The sequence below is a fragment of the Passer domesticus genome, chromosome 1 (assembly GCF_036417665.1).
Source record: "Passer domesticus isolate bPasDom1 chromosome 1, bPasDom1.hap1, whole genome shotgun sequence".
Taxonomy (NCBI): Eukaryota; Metazoa; Chordata; class Aves; order Passeriformes; family Passeridae; genus Passer; species Passer domesticus.
The window spans coordinates 1,366,887-1,381,151 of NC_087474.1; the positions used below are offsets into that span (position 1 = coordinate 1,366,887).

Genomic DNA, 14,265 nt, shown 5'->3' on the forward strand with positions numbered 1-14,265 from the left:
TTTAGGAGCAGATCCATTTAAAATCTGATTAAAACAGCATTAATTGATCATGGAATTTGGAGCAAACTTGCTCTGATTTCTGTATTTGCCACGCACTGGATGGAGGAATTTCCCAATTGGAGCAACTTGGAAAAACTTATTGGGGTGTTCCAGAGAGTGGAGCAGCAAAATTACCATGGAGCAGAGCAGGAGGTGGCTTTTGTGGTGGGGAGCAACAGATGATTTCCCCTGGATGTGAAAGAAACACTGAAAGAGACCCACAGGGGCATCCGAGCTGAAAACCCTCCCTGCTGGCTGAGGCAGTCCTGGCAGGAGTGGGCAGAAGTTTAACCAGAACCTTGCTGTGCTGTTGAAATTTCTCTGAATTTCTCTGGAGCAGCCTCCCAGCACAAAGAGGGTCAAGCCACTGCTGTTTTCAAGGCCAAAAACTTTTGGGTGCTCCTCTGCACCCACAGGAAGGCACCATGGGCTGAGAAATGGACTGCTGATGTTTCCAGAGAAATCAGCACACACTGAGCCCAAAGCAAAATCTGGGGGAAGCAAAATTGTTTCCCCCTGCAGAAATCTGTTAGAGCTCCTGCAAACAAGACACAGAGCCTTGCTGCAGGCAGTGAGGAGGTCAGCAGGGTAAACCCAGCCCAAAAACCTCACCCCAAGAGCAGCCAGCTGCCAGGGATCCCCCACAGGTCCCAAGAGTGGCACTGCGTGGTGACCAGGGCAAACTGAAGCCACCCCAATGCCAGTTTCAGCTACAGGCAAGGAGAATTAGCCAAACATCCAGAAAATTCAACTTCACACCTTGGACACTCTGGAGAGAGAGGTATTTGCTGGCAGTGGCCCCAAAACAGAGCTGGAAAACCTCACAGGGTCCTCTGGACAGAGCCACCTTCACCTAAAAGCTTCAGCTGCCATCTCTAAAAAAAGGACAGTCACACCACCAGGGCTGCCTGGCTTTGTTTTGTTTGAATACCAAACATCAGGCCACAAGCCTTAAAAAAAAAAAATCATTAATCTGAAGAGATTATAATGAGAAGTTATATTAATTACTTTAATATAGTATATATTTGTTCATTTTTATTATATTTATATTTTATTTAGATTGTATTCTTTTACTGTATTATTAATTATAATTAAATATTTAATTACATTAATGTTTATAGTAATTATATATTATAATTATATTAATATTTGTAGTAAAATAGTCAGGAAAAAATTCACTCAGCTCAGCAGGGGTTGACAACAGGGGTTCCCAGTGAGGTCTACACTGGGAGTAAGCTGTAGGAAAGCCATGAGGAGCAGGGCACAGCAATCCCTATGTGCTGTTCCTTTCAGAATCAGGTGAGGGAAGGCTACAAAAATTCCAGCAGTCATGAGAATAATCTGCCATGGGACACCTTCCACCATCCCAGGCTGCTCCAACCCTATCCAGCCTGGCCTTGGGCACTTCCAGGGATCCAGCGGCTGCCACAGCTTCTCTGGGCACCCTGTGCCAGGGCTCCCCACCATCCCAGCCAGGAATTTCTTCCCAATATCCCATTTTTTCTTGTTCTCTGGCAGTGGGAGCCATTCCCTGTGTCCTGTCCCTCCATGCCTTGTCCCCAGTCCCTCTCCAGCTCTCCTGGAGTCCATTTAAGCACTGGAAGGGCTCTGAGCCCCAAGAAGTTTTCCCAAGTTGCTTCAATTGGGAAATTGCTCCATCCAGCATGTGGCAAATGCAGAAATCAGAGCAAGTTTGCCCCAAACTCCATAACCAATTAATGCCGTTTTAATCAGCTAGGCCAAATGGATCTGCTTGTAAAATTCCTGCCAACTCCCATCCAGCCTGTTGGGAATCAGGAGGAATTGGGTGTTCTGCTGTATCCCAGACTCAGCATTTCTGTCAGACACTGTTGAGTTTGCATGTTCTGTGGTGGATAGAGAGGAAAGAGGTTTTCCTCTGTGTTCCTCCCCCAAAAGAAGTTTAGTTTTTTTTTAACCTGTCATTTCCCTTTCCCCTAAAATCCTTCAGCAACTGAATTAAAATGCTCCTTAAACTTTAGAGAATGGTTTATAATAACAGCCTGGAAAGCTACAGAGCACAATCAGGAGCTGCTGGATTCATTTGAAACAAGAGTTCCTGGTAAAAGCTGAGGGAATAAAAAAAAATTAAAATAAAATCAGGATAGATTTTTCTATCAGCTCCAGCAAATCCTGTAACTGCTGTGTTTATCCATGGAGTCAAAATACTCCCTGTTCCACTTGGGGAAGTGCAAACACACATTACAATAAAATGTAAAGCTTGCTGAGCTGATAAAGTTCATAAGTGTGTTTTATGACAGTATCTGGAGAGATAAGGCTCATTAGCACTTACAGCCACCATCTGAAGGAACCTTAAAAAGCACAGTTACAAACAGAAGAAGAGGAAAAAAATTTGCATCTTGACGTCAAAAAAAAGCTCATAAAGGGTTAACCCTTTCCATAATAAATATCCTAATAATTTCTGGGTCCTCTCAGCTTGACTTGAGCTGGTTCCTGAGCTCTGGAAAAAGCCAGGAAAGGAAATCCTACCTGGCTCATGTTGGTCCAGAACCTGCAGCCACGTTCTGCAGGAGGAGCAGTGGCCCCCCCAAGACCATTTAGGAGTGCAAACACCAAGTCCTGTGCCCGAGGGCTCCTCAGGTCAAGGAACCAACTGTAGGAACACACCACAAGCCACCAGAGAGCTGTTCTGACTGCAGAGAGAAGGGATTGCTCCAGTGTGGAGGGAAGCCAGAGGCTCAGCAGGTTTTAGGTTGGAAAACCAGGTCCAGGAGAGTTCTTGGAATGCTCCAACACAGCCCTGGGAGTTGGGAATTTTGGAAGTTCGTGCCTAACAGAAGGTTTCAGTGTGAACCCAGCACCATCCCACCCCAGAGGGGTCTCTCAGGAGGAGCTGGAACCACGGGGACAGAAATGGAGGGGGAGCAGATCAAGACACTCTGAATGCATCAAATCCTCTCCTCAATCATCAGGGGAAGACTCAACCCCTTTTCTCTTCTACAGAACTTAGGTGGCCACAGAACCCAAGCCCTGAAGGGGCCACATTATTCCATGGCACTGGAGCAGAGAGGATCCACATGGAGCTTCTGGCATCAGGAATCCTCCCACCTCTGGTGGTCCCCACAGTGGGGATATTCTGATTTAACACCTTCAAAATCCCCTTCCAACCTAACTCCCTCTTAGAAGGCATCAAGGCACAGGGATGAAACAGGAGACAGGGAATGCAAATCCAGTCTTGAGCTCTCCTGAGCCAAGATTTCCATGTTCCACCACCCCAGCTCTGGACCACAGATGCCTCACACTGTGGGAACACCAGTGATGTTCACTGGTCCAGCACCTCCTCTGGCTGCCCAGTCACCCCCATGAGAACTTAAACTCAGCAGTTTCTTCTGATTCAGATTTTCCACTTCAAATATTCTTTAAGTTTTTTTAATATCAACATTTATTAGAAATAACACTGTCAGCGTGTCCTTAAATGAAGAGAATGGAGTGGAGCATCCCTGGGCCAGGAATATCCACAAGAGAGTTGGGGAGAACTTTTTACACAGGTAGATAGTGATAGGACAAGTGGGAATGCTTTAAAGTGAAAGAAAACAGGTTTAGGTGAGGTTTTAGGAGGAAATTCCTCCCTGTGAAGGTGGTGAGACCCTGACACAGGTTGCCCAGAGAAGCTGTGGCTGCCCCTGGATCCCTGGAAGTGCCCGAGGCCAGGCTGGATGGGGCTTGGAGCAGCCTGGGATGGTGGAAGGTGCCCCTGCCCATGGCAGGGAGTGGAATTTGAAAGTCTTTTCTAACCCAAATCATTCCACGATTCTCCAAGAGAAAACGACACCAAGTCTCCCAGCACAATGAATTAATCTGACAGAAAAATGAAGAAAGAAGCAAAAACTGACAAAACTTGCTCTAGTCAAAGATTCTGACTAAGCTGCATCACAGAGGCTTCTCCATGCAGTCTTCCAGACTTTCCACTTAACTTGCTTCCCTTTCCCAATCCCACAGCCTAATTCAATTACCTGCCACCAAATAAGCCTTAAGGCCATTCTCATTACTCTGATAAAGCACAAGGCCTTTAATTATTAAACACTCTGGGGCTCTTTGTGTTGGGGTTGTGGGGCTGGACTCCCTTTTATTGTTGTCAGCAGCTTCCAGAAATGAAGTTAATCATTGACCAGGCCTTTCAGCAGGAGACCAGAGTCCTGTGGATTCCTGGTCTCTGGTTCTGCATCACCAGTCAGGCTAAAGGAAGTCACCAGCCTCCTGCTTTGCCAGGTATCCACTCAGTGTTCTCCTAACAACCCATCTTCCCCCTCCAAGGTGTCATTTGCAGAACTGGGAAAAAGAAAAATGCAATATTTGGACATGGAGGCTGAGGCAGTGCTCATCACTAACCTGAGTTCAGAGAGGAACAGCCTCAGGTGAGGGAAACTGAGGCACAAGGCAGTGTTTCCAAAATGTCAAGCAATGTGATCAATCAACTACTTAAGCAAAAAAAAAAAATACTAATTCTTGTCTGAGTTAATGCTGCTCTGTCCTCTGCAGGCAGCAGGAGCTTCCAGGCATTTCCCAGCCCGATCTGGGGCAAATCCTGCTCCCCAGGGATGAAGATGCAAGTCTGGCACAGTTATTTTTCCAAATATACCCGGCTTTGTCACCACCCTTGTGGTGCCTCATCAAATCCAGTGCCACTTCCAGGCACCTCCAAAGCAAATGCTGCTTCTGGGCACGGGGTTCCCTTCCAGAGGAATGGAGGTTAAACACTGCTTTGAGTTGACCCAGAGAGGCCAACTTTGGGAGCCAAGCCAGGCAGGACTCACGGCAGTGACAACTCACCCAGCTCCAAAAAAGCAAGGGAGGGGGAAAAAAAAAAAAAAAAATAAACCACCCACCCAAACCAGGCAAACCCTTCCAGTTTTCCAAGGAAAACCCCAAATCCAGCAGCTGAAACCCCACGGAGCCGTGTGGGAGCGGCAGAACGCGCGGCTCAGGGCGGGATGGCCAAGCCGTCCTTTCCGGGCACTCCAGCTGTGTTTGCCTGCGTGCTGCATTCCTGCCTCGCCAGCCGAGGCCAGGTTTTGTTTTTTTGGGTTGTGCTGGGAAGCAGCTGCTCCATCTCACACACGCCAGAGCCCGGCGGGCGCGCCCGCGAAGCCACCGCGGCCTGCAGGCCGCACATGGCCCCACACCACCCTCCAGTGACAGCCACACACACACAGGGGACCTGCCATCGCCCACCGTGGCCCACGGGCTGGAAAAACAGGCAGAGCCCGTGTGGGATTGCTTCTGCTGAGGTGACATTCCAGCTGACGCTGGAACCCGCGGTGACTTCGCGCCCCGCTCAGGAACCCACCCCAGAGCGCTCACAGCCCCTTCAAGCCCAACATCCCGCTTTTTTTTAAGTCTCTCTTAACAAAATCACACGCTGAACAGCGAGGTTTCTATCCTACAGCGGAGCAGGGCACCTATCCTGCACCTGCCAAAGGGAATAAAAATAAATACACGGCGCTTCCCACACGGCAAACCCCGCAGCGCGGCTCTCGGGAGCGCTGTGGTGGTAAATTAGGGCAAGCTATGCTTCCCCTCCCTCCCTCCCTCTCCCCCGTGAGCATTTGAGGGTTCCTGTTGCCTGCGTGCAGGGGACAGATCAGTTACATTTATGCAGAACATTGCAATCTGTCAATATAAACACTATGTAAGCATGAGCCACTTGTAACATTACTACTGTCTTGACAAGTGTTTGCAGAGGGGGCAGAGCTGCTGGGATCCTTCTGCTCCCGGAGGGAAAGCAGAGCAAATCCCAACCAGCAGGAAAAACACTTCTTCCAGCAAGAACTAAAAAAATAAATAATTTTTTTTTTAAAGGTTCAACAAAACTGATTCAGATTCTAAATCAGAACCTGCAGAAATAGAGGAGAGTTGATTTATGGCCTGGGTCACTTCAGACCCACAGAAAGCAGAAGCTCCTACGGGCTGCTTTCCCTTCCCACCAGCAAAGAACACAGCAGGATTGAAGTTCCTCAGCCACCCTGTCACCCCAGCATGGCTAATCTTGTCACCTGCCACTTCCAAAGCCCAGAAGTGCAAGTCCCAACACAATTCCCAGATGCTGCTCTGGCATTTCCACCACCCCCAGCCACACTGGAGAGAGGAAAGGGAGGGAGGGGAGGTACCCACGCCCAGAGCGTGTCAGGCACCGGGAAAGCAGAGCAGGGAGGAAAATGAAATGCAATGCTTTCTCAGGGATCCCGGCAGCCTGGGGCTGCTCCAAACTCCCCCCAGCAGGCTGCTGGAATATGGTGCAAATTAGTGCTCAGACAGCCCAGCTGCAGAGGCCGTGGCTGGACATAAAAGCAGCCTCGCTTCTGGGGCAGCCAGTGCATCCCAGCAGGCTGACACCGAGCCTGAGGCAATGCCTCCCCCTCTGGTGCAGGCTCAGCCTCTCCTACAAAATTCAGCCACCCCCATCATCATCATCCTCCCGAGGGGCAGCTCTAAACGCACAAAGGGCTGTGTTCAGTTTTGCTTTTTTCTCTCTGTCAAAAAGTTTATCAGCCAAGGTTTTGGAGCTGTAGCATCACCACATCCCTGTAGCCAGGCTCCTCCAGCTGTTTCCCAGGAGTTAGGGCTGAGCCAAACCCCTCAAAACTCCTCCTGAGCAGGTGCCTGCAGGCTCTCAGCTCTGCTCAGCATCACTGCAGGTGCTGCTCCTGGGCAGTAACCCTGGGTCTCGCTGGCACGTGCTCCAGGGAGGAGGGCAGCAACACCCAGCTGCCAGAATTCCCCTCAGAAAAAGGGGAAAGCTGACTCTCCCTCCACAGACACACATCTCTCCCCTCCACCTCCAGCACATTTCCCAGTCAGGCAGCCTGGGCATGGAGCAAAACAGCAGCAAGAGCCCCACCTGCCCCACAGCTTGAACTCACACACACACAAACTCTGCTTCCAGAGGGCATTTATCCTACTCAGCTGCTCGTGCATCCCTCCAAGAACACCAGAGCAGACTTCCAGGGAAGCAGCAGCAGCCTCCAGCCGTGGTGTCCCCAGCCCAGCATCCCTTCCTGCCTCCCCCCAGGGTAGACACAGACATAACTCCATGCTGACACAATCTCATTATCCTGTAACCATGCCCCATTTCTGTCCCTGGGCACTAATTCCCCACCAGGCCACACATTTGGAGACGTGGAATTCTTTCCCTGAAATAAGACATTGGGGCTGGGGGGGAAGGGATCATCCACAGCTGTCTCTATCCCCCTCCAGACTGAGGAAGGGAGCAGCCAAGCTGCAGCCACAGCGTGACATCTGCTTAACACTGCCTCACTCTGTGCCCCACCACCTCCTCCACAGGGATGCCAGCACCCACAGCGGCCAGCAGGCCACCAAAAGGTGACTTTGGGACTCAAAAGAAGCATCCCTTTCCCTGTCTGGAGGATGTGTTTTAGCTCAGGTCACTCAGCCAAGTTGTTAGCAAGGATTTATCAGAATGAACAGATGTGCTGCCTCACCTGCAGCAGCTCCTTCTTGCACGTGGCAGAAATAAAAATCTCAATACCAGCCTTCCCAGGGCACTTGCAGAGAGAACTAGGAAGTTCTGCAGGAACATCCAGCTTTTTCCAGGTGGGATTTCTTTCCTTACCAACAGACGGAAGCCCACAGTGAGGAGGGCTCAGCTCTTCCACACACACTTGTCAGGTCTCACTGTTGATTATCAGGAGCTGGGATCTCAGCACTGACTATTCCCAGTGTCCCCAGCAGCTCCGCAAGTGCAACCTCTGCTCTTGGAAGAACAAAGAGGGGATCAGCTGCTCCTTTGCTGGGGCTTTAACCAGAGACAAGGAGGCTTTGCATGAGCAAACTCCACTGCACACCACAGCAGCCCTGAGTGCACATCTGGCTGGGTGCACATCTGGCAGCATCTCCTCTCCCCTCCTCACTGCCAGGGAGGGAGTCTCAAACCAGAAACAGCAGCTGCACCAAGACTGAGAAAACCCAAAGCAGTCAGGACACACAGCAGACACTTCCCTTGGCTCAGAATGTCCCTTCTAAAGTCAAAACCTCCCCAAGCCAAGAGAGAACTCCCAGAAGGAACTGCAATGAGTTACCTGCTGCTCTAGAGCAGATAGCAGCACAGCAGGGATTAATAGGAGAGTTACAGCCAAGCTCCTTGCAAAGCCTGTCAGTCCCCAAGGCACAATTGAGCTGCGCAGTGCCGGTGGTCCTCGGCAGACACATGAGCCAACGGGCTGGGAACAGCCCTCTGCACACTGCCGAGGGAGAAAAGGGCTTTTCCTAAAAACCTGCACACACAGGACAGGCTGTTTCCTTAGAAAACCAGCCCCAGCAGCAGGAAGTGAAACGGTTCTGGAGTTGGAAACAGAAGATGTAAGTAGCACTGTTTGGAGAACTTTGCCAGACCACAAGCAATGGACAAGCCTCAACACCAGGATTTGTTTTACTGGAAAGAAGGGGGGAAAACCTCAAGTCTGCTAAAACATTCTCCAGGGCTGGTCCAGTGGCTCCTACCAGTGGTCACAACACAACATCCCCGAAAAAAAAGGAAAAAAAAACGAAAAAGAAGCAAGAATCCCCACTGTTGTATAAACTTACACAAAACCTCTTACACAGGTGCTCGCGTCAAACTCCTCTCTCAAACCGACAACATTTTACCACAAACGGTTTAAAATTAAGGATAAGAGGCAGCGACACCCCAAAAAGCACACAGAGAGAAAACCCCGCACGGAGCTGAGGCTCCGCAACGCGGCTGCGGGGGGCGATGAAGGGGACCGGGTTGAATTGGCTGGTCCAGCTCACCGCGCAGAGCCGGGACAGCGGGATCGGGGGGATGAAAATAGGAGGGTAAAACGCCAGGATAAGGGGGGATAAACCCCCGGGATAGGGGGGGATAAACCCCCGGGATAAGAGGTCGGGAAGGGAGCGGGATCCACCTGCGCGGTGCGCGCCGGGCCGGGAGCGCCCCCTGCCGGCCGCGCCGCGCCCCGCGCACAGGTGAGCGCCGGGGATGCGCCCGCGGCCGCGGATCCCCCCAAAAAACAACCGGCAGCACCACCGCATGGTGCTGAAACCCGAGCTTTGATTGCGGGGGAAAAGGAGTTTTCTCCGCGCTATCCCGTGCTGGCGGGGTACAGCCCGCGGCTGGTGCGCTGCGGGTCCGCTCCGTGCGCGTCGCCCCCGCGGGGAACGGGGGAACGAAGCGCTCGCTCGGCCCCGGCAGCTCCAGCCCGCCGCACCGGGACACAGCCCGGCAGCTCCCGCGGGGCTGCGGCTCGCCGAGAGCCCGGTCCCGAGTGGCAGATCCAAGGGGATTCCGGGAGCTGCGGGCGCTGGGACACGGGACAGCCGCGGGCACGGCGCTGCCGCTGTCCCGGGCCGGCTGTCAGCGCCCGCGGGAGGGGATGCCCGCACCCCCGAGGGACGGAGGGTGCCCGCAGCATCCCCACCTCGGGCAAGACGCAAAACCCCATCAGCATCATTAAAAATAAACTCGGGCAAAAGTTACGGAGCAGGAGCGGGGGGCACCTACCCGAAGTAGGCGGCGGAGGGCCGCGGGGCGCAGGCGAGCAGCCCTAGGAGCGCGCAGGAGGAGAGCCATCCCAGCAGGACGTGTCCATCCAGCATCTTGCAGCGGCGCCGGCGCTGCTCATCTCGTTCCCCCGCCGCGCCCGCTGCGGCCCCGCCGCCCGCCCCGCTTCTTATAGCGCGGCCGGCGGCGAGAGCCCGAGCGGCGGCGGGGCGGGCCGGGGAGGGGCCGCAGGGGGGGCGGGACACGGAGGAGAGGCGGGGGGGGACGTGGGGACACGCCCCGGGAGGAGGGACGGAGCGGCGGGGCGGGGAGAGCGCGGGGGAACGGGAGCCGGGGGTGGTGGGACGCGGTGGGGAAGGGGCGAGAGTGCAGGGGGTGAGCGAGAAGGGCAGGCGGGAGAGGGATGAGTGTGCCAGGGGTGGGTGTGCAAGGGATGGAGGGGCATCTGGGCATGGCGTGGGCAGCAGGGCCAGGTGTGCAAGGCGTGGGTGTTGTAGGGGCAGCCAGGGCTGGGTGGTCGTGAAAGGATCGGGGAAATTGTGCAAGGGGCAGGTGTGGCACATCTGGGCAGATGTGCAAGAATCCAGCAGTCGTGAAGGGGCTGGATGTGCCAGGGGTGGGCAGCTGGGCAAGGATGGGGGTGTGCCAGGGCTGGGTGGTGGTGCGAGGATCAGGGAAGTTGTGGAAGGGGCAGCTGTGGCACATCTGGGCAGCTGTGGCACATCTGGGCAGCTGTGCAAGAATCCAGCAGTCGTGAAAGGGCTGGGTGTGCCGGGCGTGGGCAGCTGGGCAAGCATGGGGGTGTGCCAGGGCTGGGTGGTGGTGCGAGGATCAGGGAAGTTGTGGAAGGGGCAGCTGTGGCACATCTGGGCAGCTGTGGCACATCTGGGCAGCTGTGCAAGAATCCAGCAGTCGTGAAAGGGCTGGATGTGCCAGGGGTGGGCAGCTGGGCAAGGGGGAGGTTTGGCACATCTGGGCAGTCGTGCAGAGGTTGGATGTGGGAAGGCACAGGCGTTGCACGCTCGTGTGCACACCCACGCCGCCGTGAGCAGTGCAGGGACACCGAGCAGCCCGGGGGGGAAGCAGTTAATGCCCTAAATGTCACCCTTTTGGCCGGCAGCGTTTTTCCAGGTCTGTCGATGTCACTGTCATCGTCATCCTGGAGGTAATTCCAGCACCCGAGGACAGGAAGGTTCCCCTCCTGGGCATGTGTGTGTCACACTGCTGAGCCAGCCCGTGTCCCCGTGGGGACAGAGGCAGGAGGACACTTGGCACCGGGCTCTCATCTCAAAAGCCACTGTCCCTGGGGGTTTGAGCTCAGCCCCACAGAGCTGACTCCAAAGGGTGACATTTGGGGCATGATGAGCAGCAAGACCCTCGGGTGCTCAGATTGGGGTCACTGCTGTTTCTGACCCCCAGAATCTGTGGACACACAAGCTCAGGAGCCACACAGGGGGAAAGTTAATGGGGATGAACCCTTTGTCCTGGAATAGCTCCTGGAGTGACACTGGGAGCTCAGTAAATTTATTCTCACCTCTGACCGTACCCTTGAGCATTTTGTCTTTCCAGCACTGTACAAACTGTGTGGATTCTGTTATTTAGGGGGTGAAAAAGAGGAAGATTTTTTTTTAATGTTTAAAACATCTCAGCCCAGTCCCTGACCACATTTTTGCCAAAACAAAAAGGGCCTTGTGGAAAAGCACTGTTCAAATCTTCCCACATCCACCCGTGCATGGGATGTGGGGCTCCCACTGTGGCTCTGCAACAGCCCCCTTGGGGTGGGGGTTGAAACCTGCTTGGGGTGGGTGTCACATCCATTCCAGCTTCCTCAAATCCGTATGATTCACCATTATCTGGGAATATCTCAGCTCCCTTCTCCCAGTGAAGTGGCACCGAGTCAGCCCCCTGTGGGTGCTGGGGGTCAGAAGCCCCATGGGCCACCACGGCCTGGCAGGGGCCAGAGCAATATTTCATTAAAGCCCCATCTAGAGGCCTTTCCTGGAGGAGAATTTGGGAGATAGGACCAGTGCCAGGGTCATGCTGAGTGTCCTTATCCTGCCACCCGAGCTCTTCCAGCTTGGGAAAAGGCAGTGCAGTGTTGTAGGTGGAGGCCAGGACAAGCAGTGTTATCACTGGAAGGCTTTTCCTGAGCGTTTCTCTGGTGGAAAAAGCAGTTGAGGACTCATTTTCCACGCACATCCCAAGAAGCTGGTGATCCCAGCACGTGGAAGGAAACTCCAGTTCCTCCAGGCAGCCCCTGGCTGAGCTGTGGGTCATGGAAAGGCAGTGGGACCCTTGCTGTTACTCATTTTCTCTGCCCACAGCGAGGTGCCAGACCTGGGGTGATGCCCTGGGTGCGTGTGACTCTTTCCAAAGCACCAAAAATAGTCCCCACTTCTGCTTCCAGCCAGGGAAAAAGGGAAGCCCAAGCAGGCAGTGGCTCCTCCAGGGTTTTGCTGCTTGTCCTGCCTGGGGACCGTGCGTGCAGCATCCTCCTGGGACAGCTTTGTGGCTTCCAGGTCCTTCAGGTGACATAAACCTCGGTGTTTCTACTCGGAGCAGTGGCCTCGGGCGCTGTCCCCGCAGCCACCGACAGCAGAGGGCAGTGCCACATCGGCGCAGTGCCACGGCTCTGGAAGTGGGAATTTTTCTGTGCGGGAGGGAAGGGACACAGCAGAGCCGGGGGGAAGCAGCCAAGCACCCAAGGAGTTTGGTGGTGTAAGGGGCAGTTCCAAAGGGTCATCATTGTTTTCTCCGGGATCAAAAGATGCCAGGTGTAAGGATAATGCTGGACAAGGAGCCCCAGAGTTGTTGTCACCTGTGGTGTGGCAGCAGCATAAACCCCGTGTCCTCCCCCTAACCCCAACCCTGTAGGAAATGGATCTGTAGAGAATTTTTAAAAAGACCACGACCCCACCGTTGTGCTTCTGGAATGTTCTCCTGCAGGCAAAGCAGTTGTGGGAGTGACCTGTGAGGATCCAAGCCTGGCATCCTGCAAAGGGTCCCGACATCCCATTCCCGGTGCCAGGGTGAGCCCTGTGTCCCTGTCCTGTGGGTGACACCATCCCATGGCAGCTCAGGTGCCAGGATCTCTGCTATGTCCACCCCAGCAGGCTCTTCCCAGGAGGATCTGGAGGGTGACTTCAAGTTTTCCTGCCCCATGACTCAGCTCTGCAGCAGAGCCTGCCTGAGGCTTCCCCATCCTAGAGGAGCCCTCACCCCATCCGTGTGTTTTTTGCAGGAATCCCAGCTCATCATTGCTCCAGGGCTTCCCTTCCCTCCTTAAAGCTTTGCTCCAGGTGCTTTTCTCTGCAGTGCACCGCCAGCTTCCACCCCCCATCCAACACTCCCTTTGGAGAGCTGGGGGTTTTGGAGGTCTCTCCAAAGGGAACCCACCCTCTCCAGGGCAGCAGCTCCAGCTCAGCGGGGAGACTGACTCACACGAGGGTTGAGAGGCAGGGAAAATACCTGTGAGCTCATCTCGCTCATCCCTCACTGCCAGTCCCGATGGATTCCCCATGAGATATTTGGCAGCGACTCCCAGGTTGGAGTAACCCAAGCACGGCAGGAGAGGCGGGGACCTCACCGGGCTGGGGCTGGGCCGGGTGGCCGAGGCCATTCCCGGGATAGCTGAGAAGCCTTTGGTGGCGTTTCCTCCCGGCACATCGCCTCCGAGAGCAGCCACTCACATTTCCCTTCCTCAGTTCCCTGAATTAGAAGTGGGCCTGGCATTTCTGTGCCCTCTGGAGGGAGGCTGAAATAACAGACAGGAGCTGGGAATGCTGCCTGCCCACGGGACAGTGTTTGTCCCACCGGCCCTGCACCACCTCCTTTAATTTATGTACATTAATTATTGTAGGGACAGTGTCTGTGACAGTCAATGACTGTGACATGTCACAGTCATATTTTCTGAAAAATCCATTCACCCAGGATTTTGCTCCTGGGAGGCTGAGAAGCCTCAGAGAAAAAGGAAAACCATATTATCTCATTTGCTTCTCCTGTGTTTTGCTGCTTTGGAATGTGGTTGGAGATTGTTTACCCACAGGTGATTGTTTCATTGGTTTCATGGGAATTGTTTTGACTCTTTGGCCAATCAGGGCCAAGCTGTGTCGAGGCCCTGGAAGGAGCCACGAGTTTTCATTATTATCTTTTTAGCCTTCTGTAAGTATCCTTTCTGTATTCTTTAGTATAGTATAGTATTCTTTAATATAATATACTATCATAAAGTAATAAATTAGCCTTCTGAGAACATGGAGTCAGATTCATCATTCCTCCCTGCCACAAGGGCACCCCACAAATACAATAACAGCACCTCGGGTACTTCACTGTGCACAACAACCAGTAAACAAAGCCATCAAAGAAGTATTTTCCGTTCAAGAGAGAGGGAGAAATGAGTTTATAGGGAATTCTCAAAGCTTGACAGAAAGCTCACACAGTGTGTGCATCTGTGTGCAAACCTTGAGGTGAGAAATGCTGACTTGGAAATGCCATGGAATGGACAGACATTGCTGAGAGAGAAATGGAACCAGGGACAAGCTTCAAAGGATGGCCTTGCATATAATACTGGATACTTGGGAGAAATAGAACTAGGAAAGATGCATTGCCCTAGGACCCACGAGGGGTAATTTTAGATGGTTGGCTTTAGGGCATTTTCAGCATGGTGTGGCTAAAGCTGACAGGCCAAGAAATATTTATAGCTTGTAATTAGGAAA

The 14,265-nt window shown here is 53.3% G+C and overlaps 1 protein-coding gene across 1 annotated transcript in view; it reads right to left on the reverse strand.

Annotated features, from left to right (window-relative positions):
• Positions 1-9,751, reverse strand: part of WNT9A (Wnt family member 9A) — a 57,288-nt gene extending 47,537 nt beyond the window's left edge. The window contains exon 1 of the mRNA XM_064414920.1: positions 9,554-9,751. Within this exon, the coding sequence (XP_064270990.1) occupies positions 9,554-9,648 (95 nt within the window). The 5' untranslated portion in view covers positions 9,649-9,751. The remainder of the gene's footprint in view (positions 1-9,553) is intronic.
• Between the last annotated feature and the right edge of the window lie 4,514 nt (positions 9,752-14,265).